The sequence below is a fragment of the Eulemur rufifrons genome, chromosome 10 (assembly GCF_041146395.1).
Source record: "Eulemur rufifrons isolate Redbay chromosome 10, OSU_ERuf_1, whole genome shotgun sequence".
Classification (NCBI taxonomy): Eukaryota; Metazoa; Chordata; class Mammalia; order Primates; family Lemuridae; genus Eulemur; species Eulemur rufifrons.
The window spans coordinates 2,535,342-2,548,772 of NC_090992.1; the positions used below are offsets into that span (position 1 = coordinate 2,535,342).

The 13,431-nt window shown below is 38.3% G+C and overlaps 1 protein-coding gene across 3 annotated transcripts in view; it reads right to left on the bottom strand.

Annotated features, from left to right (window-relative positions):
- The window catches only part of CDKL3 (cyclin dependent kinase like 3), a 32,140-nt gene extending 19,088 nt beyond the window's left edge, over window positions 1-13,052 (bottom strand). The window contains exons 1-2 of one of the 3 annotated variants that reach the window (XM_069484055.1): window positions 13,007-13,052; window positions 5,925-6,119 (exon numbers count right to left, since the gene is read on the bottom strand). Coding sequence is in view for 2 of the 3 variants with exons in the window: in XM_069484052.1 (XP_069340153.1) it covers window positions 5,925-6,119; window positions 9,604-9,768 (360 nt within the window). In the remaining variant the exon portion in view is untranslated. Of the gene's footprint in view, window positions 1-5,924; window positions 6,120-9,603; window positions 9,790-13,006 lie in introns of those variants that run through there. The other 2 variants (XM_069484052.1, XM_069484053.1) reach the window with 2 other exon arrangements.
- Window positions 13,053-13,431: the final 379 nt, after the last annotated feature.

Sequence of the window (13,431 nt, forward strand, 5' to 3'; positions counted from 1 at the left end):
AATGAAATGAAGGCAAGAAAATAGACATAATGCTAAAAAGGCAAATCATATTCCTATAAGGAAAATCAAAAGAACTTAGTGAAAGAAATGTAACTTTTCTTTAACCCCACATCCCACTCCAGTTGCTGCCCTTTCTCTTTTTATTTTTATTTATTTATTTTTTTTTGAGACAGAGTCTTACGCTGTTGCCCAGGCTAGAGTGCTGTGGCATCAGCCTAGCTCACAGTAACCTCAAACTCCTGGGCTGAAGCAATCTTTCTGCCTCAGCCTCCTTGTTTATGCAACTTATTGCCATAAGTCCTTGAGACTGGCTGTTGTTCTACCTCAGTCTCTGTCCTTAAATAGCCAATTAATTAACTTAGGGTAAGCCTTTCTCGTTGAGCCACTTTAAAGTTGCCATCTGTCAAACTATATTAATCCTTTTTTACTTCCACAATTTTTATTGAGTGCCTACTATATGCCAAGCACTGTACCAAGATCTAAGTATACAATGTGAGCAAAAATAGATATGAAAGAGCACATTAAGATCCCACTTTGCACATTCTGCCCACCAACCACACATCCATTCAGCCTCCTCCTCAGTGTTCTAAACATGGCGCAGGAAGATCCACCCACTTGATACCCTGACATTCTCACTCTTTTCAACAACTAACACCATGACTGCGTCCAGAATTTTGTTATCCTTGAAAATAAAGCACTCTCTGAATCCCAACTTTTAAATTCTATGTTTTGGTAACATCCTCCTTGGTCTTCCATCATCATTTTGAGACCTCCATAAAAAAAAATATCTTTCTCCATTTGTGTAAGTCTTCTTTAAAATTTCTCATCAATGTTTAGTAGATTTCACTGTACAGGTCTTGTACATCTTTTGTCAGATTTTCCCCAATTATTTTACATTTTTGATGCTATTACAAACAGTATTTTAAAATTTCAATATCTACTTGCTGCAAATGCATAGAAATACAATTAATTTTGGTATATTTATTTTATATCCCACAACCTTGACAAACTTCTTAGTTCTGTTGTCTTTGTTGTATATTCCATAGTATTTTCTATATAGATGATCAGGTCATCTGTGAATAAAGGCAGTTTACTTTTCAAAAAAAAGAGTTATGACTTTATACCCACTAGAATAACTACAATAAAAAAGGTAATAACAAATATTGAGGAGGACATGAAAAAAAATGAACTCATTGCTGGTAGGAATATAAAACTATACAGCCATTTAGAAAAGTCTGGCAGTTTCTTTAAAAAAAAAGATAAACTAACCATGTGATCTAGCAATTCCACTCCTAGGCATCTACCCAAGAGAACTGCAAACATTTGTCCACACAAAGACTGTACATGAATGTTCATAGCAGTATTACTCATAAAAGCCAAAAACTGGAAACAATCCAAATGTCCATCAACTGGTGAAAGGATAAACAAAATGTAGTATAGCCATACAATGGAATGTTATTCTGCAATAAAAAGGAATGAAGTACTGCTACATGTTACAATGTTAGAGAAACTGAAAAACATTATGGTAAGTGAACGAAACCAGATACAAAAGGCTGCATATTGTATAGTTCTATTTATATGAAATGTCTACAAAATATATATCTTTAAAGATAGAAAGCAGATTATTGGTTGCCTGGAACTGAGGGTAGAAACTGGGATTGAGTGAAAATAAGCAACAGGAATTTTTTTGGAGTGAAGAAAATGTTCTGTAACTGGATTGTGATGATAATTGCAGAACTTTGTAAATTAACTTTAAAAATCAATGAATTGCACAGTTAAAACAGGTGAATTTTATGGTATTTAACTTATACCTAAATAAAGCTGTTAAAGAAAAACAGATATGGTTCTTTGCCTTCACAAATCGCAGTCAAGTGGAAGAAACACACTTTTACTCATATGGTAACACAAATATAAAAATACAACTGTTACAGGTGCTATAAAGGAAAATTACATGGTACCATGATAATGTAAATGGAGATATGCCCCACTGACAGATTAGGGAAGACATCCCTGAGGGAATTGCCACCTGCACTAAGATCTGAGGGTTGAGCAGAGGTAAACCAGGGGCAGAGTACAGGAAAGAGAATTCCAGGAAGAGGGAATAATATGTGCAAATGTCTTATGATAGAAGGGAGCATGGTAAGTAAGGTATTAATATATATGGAAAAGTCACTTTGGAATTCTGAGATGATTTCAGATGAACTCATTTATTTACATTTCTCTCTCTTTTACAAACACCAGTTGAAGTTTTGGAAATCTTTCTCTTCTCTGTCATTTTCCTCTTCTGATCCCCCAATTCCATTTCAATGAACAAATATATGCACGCATATACATTTGTACACATACCCGTGAATATGCACACAGATAGTTATCTGGCTGCTTCCCAAATATACTGACATTTTTCTCCTTCTGTAGTATTTCCTAACCACAGGCTTTGAGTTATACTAATCTGCTATGGAGAGGCAGCATGGTAGAAAGGAAAGAGCAGGGATGGTGGAAGGCTTCTAGTCCCCACACCCATCACTCATTAACTGTACGGCATTGGGAAATTTATTTATTAACCTGTGAATTTGTTTCCTTGTTTATTGGGTTACTGTAAAAAAAAAAACTCTCTCATTTCACAATCAAATGGTTAGTTTCATATTACATCAAAAGCACCTAGCTCCATGTGGATGAGGACAATGGCAGGCCATCCTTGGGAATATCATTATCACTGGTATTTAGTCAGAAACTATCCTAATGACTTTCTTGCCCATCCGGTGCTGTACTACCACATTGTTTTTGCCAAAAAACGTGGCACTTTATCATCTACATTTTTTTGTTTTTTGACACTGTCTCACTTTGTTCCCCTGGCTAGAGCAACCTCAAACTCCTGGGCTTAAGTGATCCTCCTGCCTCAGCCTCCCAAGTATCTGGGATTACAGGTGTGAGCCACTGTGTCCACTTATGTTTAACTTTATGAGGAAATAAACTGTTTTCCACAGCAGCTACACCATTTTACATTAACACCAGCATCGTATGAGGGTTCCAATTTCTCTACTTCCTTGCCAACATTTGTTATTGCCTGTTTTTAAAATCACATCTATACACTAGTGGGTGTGAGGTGTTATCTCACTGTGATTTTTGATTTGCATTTCTGTAATGACTAATCATGTTGAGCATCATTTCATGTGCTATTAGCCATTTGTATATCTTCTTTAGAGAAATTTTATTCAAGTTCTTTGTGCATTTTAAAATTGGTTTGTCTTTCTATTGTTGAGTTTTAAGAGTTCTATATAGGCCGGGCGCGGTGGCTCACGCCTGTAATCCTAGCACTCTGGGAGGCCGAGGTGGGCGGATCGTTTGAGCTCAGGAGTTCGAGACCAGCCTGAGCAAGAGCGAGACCCCATCTCTACTAAAAATAGAAATTATATGGACAGCTAAAAATATATATAGAAAAAATTAGCCGGGCATGGTGGTGCATGCCTGTAGTCCCAACTACTCGGGAGGCTGAGGCAGGAGGATCACTTGAGCTCAGGAGTTTGAGGTTGCTGTGAGCTAGGCTGACGCCATGGCACTCACTCTAGCCTGGGCAACACAGTGAGACTCTGTCTCAAAAAAAAAAAAAAAAAAAAAGAGTTCTATATATATTCTAAATATTAATTACTTGTCAGATAAAAGATTTGGAAATATTTTCTCCCATTCTGTGGGTTGTATTTTCACTTTCTAATGGTGTCCCCTTTGATGCACCAAAATTTTATATTTTGATTAAGTCCAACTTGTCTATTTTTCCTTTGATTGCTTTTGCTTTTGGTGTCATATCTGATGACCCATTGCCTGATGCATGGTGACAGATATTCACCTATGTTTTCTTCCAAGAGTTTTACAGTTATAGTTCTTACATTTAGGTCTTTGATCCATTTTTAGTTAATTTTTGTATATAGTGTGAACTATTGGACTTGGAATTCAAACAGTGAGATTGTCTTTTACTTTGTAGCCGAATGCTTTCCAGGACTACATAACACTCCATAATATAATCTGATTTATAATACCTCTGCTCTATATAGCCCTATGTGCTTGAATTTAAATATCCACCAAGAAAGAAGAGAGTTCAAACCTCCACAACCTCCAAGAACCTCAGAGAGACTGGGTTCTAAATCACCCAGAGCTTCTATTTAACAAAATTTTCAATCTGATGTTATGCAATTAAATGTTCGTGTGTGTGTGTGTGTGTGTGTGTGTGTGTGTATGAAAAAATAAGCCAGTAGCTTCCAGAAATAGGCTGAATAATGATGTGTGAGGTAAACTGCAAGACTGGGAATTTCCTATTTGCCCTAAAAACAAAATAGGCAAAAAGCACAGTCCTTGATTGGATCCTGATTTTAATAAGCCAGCTGTAAAACGTATTTTAAGGACAATTAGGTAAATTTTAATACAAATTAGGTATTACATGATACTAAGGAATTATTTGTGCAAATGTAATAGTGATTCTGAGGTTATATATGAAAGTGTACTTTTTATTTATATTTATTTATTTATTTGAGACAGAGTCTCACTCTGTTGTCTGGGCTAGAGTGCCGTGGCGTCAGCCTAGCTCACAGCAACCTCAAACTCCTGGGCTCAAGCAATCCTACCTCAGCCTCCCGAGTAGCTAGGACTACAGGCACGTGCCACCATGCCCGGCTAATTTTTTTTCTATATATTTTTAGTTGTCCAGATAATTTCTTTCTATTTTTAGTAGAGACGGGTCTTGCTCTTGCTCAGGCTGTTCTTGAACTCATGAACTCAAACAATCCACCTGCCTCGGCCTCCCAGAGTGCTAGAATTACAGGTGTGAGCCACCGCACCCGGCCACACCCATATTTTTCAAAGCACAAAATGAGATGCACCATTAGCAAGTCAGACAATTAGAAACTAAGATATCTGATCTGAAAAAGCCTGGTATATATAGTTGTTGTGCCTGTATCACCTAGTTAATAAATCTATTTTTGAGGCTTTTACTGTTATTTCCTGAATATGTATCTAATTTTTCAGAAAGTAGAGCCATGTTGAGAACAAAAAAAGCTCCATAAAAACCTGCTCAGCAAAACACTTATGAAGCAATGCTAAAGTCAACATTAAAAATCAGAATAGCTGATCTTTTTTCTTGATTTTTCATAGGTTAAATGACAAGGCACTACACCTTCCAGCCACTTTATTTCTCCTTTCTTCCCCTAAAGGCACCTACATTGACTTGCTATTCCCCTGGCCTATTTCCAGTCCTAACTCCAAACATTCCTTCATTTGAGAAAGTCTCCATTAAGCCACAGCTCTGATTTTCAATGTTTAAATGTACTTTCTCTAATAAAAGTTAGCCAGTTGACTGCTGATTCCTTTAAATATAATTATTGTTATTATTTTTTTGAGACAGTATCTCAATCTGTTGCCCAGGCTAGAGTGCAGTGGCATCATCGTTGCTCACTGCAACCTCAAACTCCTAGGCTCAACTGATCCTCCTGCTTCAGTCTCCTTACTAGATGGGACTACAGGTGCATGCCACCACACCTGGCTAATTTTTTTTATTTTTTATAGAGATGGGATATTGCAATGTTGCCCAGGCTGGTCTCAAATTCCTGGCTTCAAGCAATCCTTCCACCTTGGCCTTCCCAAGTGCCAGGATTACAGGTTTGAGTCACCACACCTAACCCTCTAAACATAATCACTGATACTGCCTTTAGCATCCCATACTCATTCTGCCCTATAATCACAATATTGTGTGCTCAATAAATGTTTTTTAATTCTACAACTGAATTATAAGGTAGTGCTTCCCATCTCCCGTTTTCAGGATGTCTATTAATATCACATAGAAAAAGAATTTTAGCAAACCTCCTAAAAATAAAACAACATTTAAAGGGCACTTAAAATTCATATTCATCCTACAATTTGGCTTACTATGAAGCACTTACATTATTATTATGAAGATATTCAATTGCTCGAAGGATCTGGAAGAGATATTTTCTAAGTCGTTTACTCTCTAGTCCATGACAATAATGCTGTAACTCATCTAATATCGTGTGGTCAATAAATTCAAATACCAAATGAATTTTCTTTTTCTGTCTAAAAACTTCAATCAGACTGACCAGGTTTTCATGACGAAATTGCTATTGACAAAAGAAACAAATTTTTAATAAATTATTTCAAGCATAATAATTTGTACATATAACACCTATATACTTTTGAAAAGAAACAGAAATATTCTGGGGTTCTCTTCCATGCATTTCAACTGAAGTTTTTCAACTGATTTACTCATATTGCTATGTTAAGAAAATTTTAATCCATTTCATAAATCAATATTTATGGAACAAAGTGAAATGTATTACTTTACCTAGAGTTGGCATCTGATTGCTTATTAAAAAAATTTAGAGTTATAATATACCGTAATGAAAGTTGGTATGCTGTTAGGAGATATCCTGCTATGTTTTAACTTTGTGGTTAAATTTAACATCTCAAATTTAAAAGATCCTTATGTTTTCCAATGAGTATGGATTTCAACACCGTTAAGTATGGGATCTGAATTTATACAAATTATTATAATTATTCTCTAACTTTGATCCTAAACTCTAGAAAGTAAACCATAAGTTCTAGGGAGACACTATAAATTCATCAGATTGTAACAGAAAAGCATTATAATATCTAGAAAGCTGTCATATCGGTGAAATATCAATTTATAATCACAGGAACTTTACAAAATACATAATTATTTGTGGGTAAATTTTCATTTATTGTACTATTTTATTAAACTAAACACCTTTTTAGACTGGTAACAGTCATTGTTAAAATAATTTAAAAATGTCAAAAATGGCCATATATCAGCTTAGAAAACAAATGAGATTTAGTATTTTATGCTGCTTATTCTGTTTTTCAATGCATTGACTTAATTACAATCAATTCTAAAACATTTAGCCGCTTTTTTCAAATTACCAAAAATATTTGTCCAATTGGCTAAAAATTAAGAAGTATATTTTCAATGTTGGGTTCATTAGAAAACTATTATGAAAAAATATTTGTCTTTATTCTAATGGCACAATGTCAATTTGTCTACTTCTCTGTAATTAATACGGAGACCAAAGTCCTTAAAACATGACCGGCAGAAAAACATACCAAAACATGATACCAGATTCCTTTTCTTTTTTGCTCCCAATTTCCCTGGTTGGCAAGATGCCAGAGTGCTGCAGCAAAAGCATACTGGCAGCAGTGAAAAGAACTGACTGTTTTTGGACACAACAATATTAATGCTTCACCTAAGGAAAATTACTAGTTTGCTGGCCAGTGTTCACTTTAAAGGCAAAAGCAGTGAAAGCAATAAAGGGTTAATGCGAGTCAATAAGCATTAGGGAAGATTTACCGAAGAATGAGGAATCAGGTATACTACTTTCTCTGATAAACCATGAAATGAAATCCCTAGAAATGCTCCATTACCCCTCTTCAAGATGTTTAATTTTTTTTCTCCATTACTAGACAATGTTTCTACAGATATTCCCACTAATTACTCTAACTATAACTTATTTTTAATGAAATTCTAACAGATAAAAATTTAGTTCAAATTAAGTCATTTCGACAATCTTTTTAGACCAAGAATGTTAACTAATCCAAGAAATCTGTCTAGTGGAACTGGATTATATCAAATTAAAAATTTTATGAAAAGCCAATGAGAATAGTTAAGGTATCTCAAAATAATCTGGATAATAGTTGTAATAGTAAAATATATTTTCAAGTTCATCTCTGTGTTCTCGCCACATATTGCTTAGTTTTACAAACTGATTAAGTAGAAAAAAATCAGTTTAAGTGCAACAGTTGAAGAAAGAGCAGGAGATAATTGTCTGGGAAAAAGTCTCCTTCTAAGCAGATTTTCACTTATGGTGCACAACAGTTGCCTTACAGTATTATTATGTTTTAGGTCATCAGGACAGGAACTGGTATTTTTCACAAAATCTTAACATCTTTACTGACTTTAACTTTTCATTGTTTAGAAATAGAGCAGTTCCAATAATCCACAGATGCCTAACATATTCTATTTAGAAAACAAACGGATCCATCATATCTAATATAGATTTAGAAAGAAAATATTACTTTTGTATCCAATAAAGATGAACAAAAGCATCTGTTTACTTCATCACATATAAAACATCTAATTAAGATCATAAACCTTAAAGCACCTAGAGTCCAATAAACAGAATACATCAACAAATATTTTTAAAATCACTAGTTTTGTACCCAATCTCCAAGGAACGTAAATGCTCCTTGCTCCACACTCCTCAGTTCTTTCACATGACCTGTCACACCTACACATGATTCTACCTTCTGCTCTAATGTCTCCTGATAGTGTTCCCCATCCCTAAAAGCCTACTGGTCATCTTTACTTTAATGTCTTCCTGTCACCTCAAATTCAACATCTCTAAAATTGAACTAGTATCCAAACCACATCTCTTTCAAGTCTTTCATTTTATTTTATTTTATTATTTTTCTTTTTTTCTGGTCAAGTGAAACAGTGGGAGTGGAGAAGGAACAAAGGAATCTGTAACTGGTTGTGACCAATTAGTCGTGACCACACTGCACTGGGACCAACCTCAAGTCTTTCATATTTCCATCAATTGTAGAAATCACTGAACCTTTGACTCCTGCCTTGCCCTATCCTTCTATACTCTTTCACGTCTTCTTCTGCAATATAATGTTGTAAGTTTACTTTCCATTCATATTGCCACATTCTAGCAAGGGACCCCATGACATTTACCAAGATTCCTGAATCAAACTCAAAGTGGACCTATTTTTACTTTTAGTTCTCCAATCTATTTTACATAATAGTGCTAGATTAATATTTACAGAGTTTCTTTACACTGAATTCAAAACCTTCATTGACTTTCCACCTCTTACAAAACCAAGTTTCGACTTCTTAGCCTAAAGGACAAGACTTTAAAATCTACCTCCAATTTACTGTTTCAATCTCACCTCTTTCTAAGTCTGCACAGAAAACTCTATAGGCAAAAATGTCTCTGCTCTGTCCTTTCCACTCTGCTCTTTGTCCCTTGTCCTGCTTCAGGCTCTCTGAGCCTACGCAGTTCCCCTAATCTGGAATACAAGAGTCTCTCCCTCTATCTAAATCTTACACATCCTTTAAAGCCAAATTCACATCCCATTTCCTCCAAGAAATCTTCCCTGCCCAATAGGACTTTGTGTTGATCACTTAGGATTTGTTATGAGCCACTTTTATTCAGCATTATTTTTATATACCATCCTGTTTTTATGATTAAATTGAAGTTCTAAAGAGCAAGAACTGCCTTGTACCTCCTCATAGTCTCAGCATCTAGCACAATGCCTTGTACAAAGCAGACGTTTTTATTTTTATACTTGAATATTTCTGAATAATTATTTCATAATAGTGGCTTAGCTTTTGTTACATTATACAAAAACATATACATCTTGTATCACTATAAAAGTACAAAATGTAGACAATGCCACAGTGTACATTTGTTTTTCTACTACGTTGTCTCAGTATGTGTGTTAGCTGAAATATAATTTTACACAATTTTTTATTCCATAAAAGTTTTTCTTTTGACTTACAGAGCAATTAAGGCAAAAGAAGCAAACCTTTAGAAACTTTATTTCTCTTGCTGCAATTTTGTTGACAGATTTTTCCGGCTTCTCATAAAGTATCTTAATGGCCACTATCTGCCCAGTCTCCTTATGTTTACATTTCATGACTGTTCCGTAACTTCCCTCTCCCACTTTTCCAAGGGTTTCATACATCTCCATTTTTCAAACTGGGTTTCCACTTCTTCATAGAAATAAGGAAAGAAAATGAAAATTGTTAAACATTTACACTTTCATTTATTCAAGCTGGATAATGCATATCCTCAATAAACCCATACTTTCAAATATTAGAAAACAGAAATAACGGGAATCTTTTCCACAGAGCCTTTTTATCTTTGGAAAATGCCGGCTTGGCAGCAAGGTGTTCTTGGGAGGCGCCAACCCTCAACAGAACTCAGGGACACTCCCGCCGTCGGTCACTCCCATTAACACTGAGATTCCCATCCATTAAGCGCGGTGTCCCCACACGGCCCGTCGCGCTCCCCGCACCGGCCCACTTAACAGGCCCCGGGTCCCGGCAAAGCCTCGGTCCCGCCCGCTCCTCGAACCGGACGTCCTGGGACCCCGGACCGGCGCCGCGCCCCTCGCCCAGCTGTCGACGCCTCAGCCCATTGTGCAGCCCCGCTGGCCTGGTTCCCGCGCAGTCCCGGTCAGGCAACGCGACGCCGACGCTACTTCGCCAGCTCGCTCCGGGCCGCCCGCTACCATGGAAACGGGGGAGGAGGCGCGCGCGCTCAGGCCCTAGTGTGCAAGACCGGAACTTCCGCAGCGTCCCGACCCGGAAGGGAAAGTGAGAAGACGCGTGAACAAGCTCTAGGTGGGTGCTGAGTGAGAGTGCATGGGGATGGGGAGGTGGGTACAGGTTGCTGTCGCACTCTGAGCCGCCTCACATTCTGAATGGCCATGGGGGCATCCATATTTTGGCTGCGGCCCGAGTGACAGCAAATCCGCTGGGGAAGGAAAACCGAGGCGGAAGCCTGTTCTGTCTGCGTCGCCGATGTTCCCACGTTGGAGAACACCAGCCACTTGTACTGAGTCCTTAAAGGATGGCAGGTGTCATTAAACGGAGACAATTTGTAAAGCGAGACTTCCAAGGAAGTCTCGTGCGACTACAATTTTCTAAAGTACCTACCTACATTAATAACCCTTAGAGATGAGTTCGACCTAGCAGTCGACATTCGTCCTTAAAATGGGGATGAGATGGTTCTCAAGAACTTTTCATAAACACCTGCTGCTATATGCCCTTAAAAATTTTCCAACTCCCAGTAATCTTTTTTTTAAAAGATCCTCACTACATGTCAAAACTCTAAATCTCTCTCCTTAGGAAAGCACATAATTCAAAGGATTCCTCCACATTGGGAGTGATGTACAAGTGAAAAGAAGTAAAGAGAGGCTGATGTCTAATTGCATAAGCAGATACAGGATTCGACTGGAGTGACAGCCTCCAATGAATAACGTGGCTATCACTAAAGCAGGTGCCCACGGAGTGCCGTTTTTATTGAAGCGTAATTTATTTTTTATTTTTCTGTAATGTGAGTTAAACGTAAAAGACTAAATCTTGCAATGCTTCCCCCAAATAAGAGGAAGGGAATAATTATCCAATAAATTCTAGTCCAGTGGATCCCACCCCAGCATGCATATTAAAATCACACCTGGGGAGCTTTTAAAGGCCCCCATCCCCCAGAGATCCTGTTTAATTGGGAAAGGGTAAAGAAATTGGTATTTTAAGAGCTTCCCGAGTGTGTCTACTATGTTGCTAGGGGTTATATTGATAGGGTAGCATGAGAGGAAGGAGAGGTGGTCATGATTTTGGTTTATCAGCCAAAATATTCAGAGTTGTCTTTCCTTTTGAAAAGTTATTCAACCACACTATAAAGTACTATCTATAAATAAGAATGTCATAGTAAATCTTACAGTGGACCCAGACTGGCTGTAAGTGTATTTATTAAATATTTGTTTTAAGTTAAATACTTGTAAGAGACAATGCATAAACCAGAGTCCCTGCCCTCAGTGAGCTCACAATCCAGAGGTACAAAATGCAATTAAAGACCTTTAAAATTATTCTTTCTACAAATAGGTTATGGCAGGCTTGGTGACCAGGAGAGCCACTGATTCTTGCTAATACTAACTGCTTGAAGACTTTAGGAGGTACATTCACTGAATTAGTCAAAAGTATCTCATTTTGGAAAATCATAAACCGTCAGTTTCCACAACAATTATAAATTGCTAGATAAATGACACAGGGATTTTTAAAAATCTATAGTTCCTGTTTAGCATTTCACTGCATGTAACCCTACACATATGTCTTCCTATGGGGAGGACGAGGATTGCTCCGGCAGCAAGGCAAAAAAAAGAATATTCAGCTTTTGACTTAGACAATCACCTTGTGAATGCACAGCAGGACCTATCAAGGGTTAGGCCTGGCTAACTTGATCACCAAGGCAGTCATATAAATGCAAGCTATGGAAGTCAGGATTTGAAGAAACGGAGGTACAAGGAAAGCAGAAAAGGTTAAACCTTTCTGCTTCTATGGAACCAAGGACAAGCTTGGGGCAATAATAAGGTCCTCATTCCACCCTCTCTTTTCCTGTTGAGCTGAAGAATTCCCCAAATGGCCTCCCGACCAACAAAGTCCTGAAGGCAGCAACTGGAGGCTATAGAATGAAGGAATCCAGTGACTAGTGGAAAAGTTGGGGGTGGAGGTTGTCAACACCTCTGAGCTGAGCCCCCTGGTGGGAGGGCCCATTTATACCTTACTTGCTAGTGTAGAAAACCTGAGTTATCTCAGGCTAGATTTATAACCCCGACTCTTGTCTGCACGATCTCTCCCCCCACCATCTGAATCGTATTTGTAGGTTTCTTGGTATGCTCTCAAGATCGCAACCCATTTCTGGACAAATACAGTGGTACCCACCCCCTAGGCAAATCCACGGACTGACATCTTTTCAGACGAAAGCAGACCCGAAAACGGAAAATAAATTCATTAATTCCGTGGGGAATTCAACAAATCTTGGGCACTCTCTATTCTTTTATCTTTGCCCAGAATTTCCAATCCTGGAAACCCCACTGCAAAGCAGAAAAGCTATTTGATGGCCCCAACGAAGCATTTCAGATTTAACTTTATGTGGACCTCAGCATTCAATGCTGCATTAAATGATCGCGAACTTTCCACTCAGCCTCCCTGCCCCACATACCAGAGTTGGTAAGCCATGAAACTAACCACAGGGCAGTAAAGTCCAAATTATTTGGTGTTCCGTTTTAAAGAGAACAGATGCAAAAGAAGCTGTTGCTCTGCCACGATCTCTTCGGTAACGTCTCTACACGGGGGACAACCGGGGAACAACTAATAAAGGAATATCACGCCCTCAAACCGGTAATCTTAACCACCGGCTTCATAGACCCGACTGAAACTCAGATCCTGGCGACGCTCTCACGTGACCCGTTCTAATCGCGTCATAAGGACACGTGATTCTAGATACTTCGCCCCCCTCCCCCTCAGGGGTGGATTGTTGACAACGCCGCCAGCAGTCACGTGACCTTACGTCATCCCACCTCCTTCCCCTGAAATCTCTGGCCCCGGATATGTCCTTCTTCCCCCCCTCCCCCCGCCGAGCCTAAACTAGCGATAGGGAGGGAAACAGGATGATGTTTCGGTTTCGGTGTCTCTTAGTACACATTCTCTGGTCTTAGCAACGAGAACACTAATTTGTCGATTACTTCCGCAAGGCAAAATGGAAACGGTCTCCGTCGAAAAGCTCCCGGAACCAGCGCTCCTACGTCCCGCCCCTTCTCCCCCACACCCCTGGCTCCGTGGTACCGGCTGAA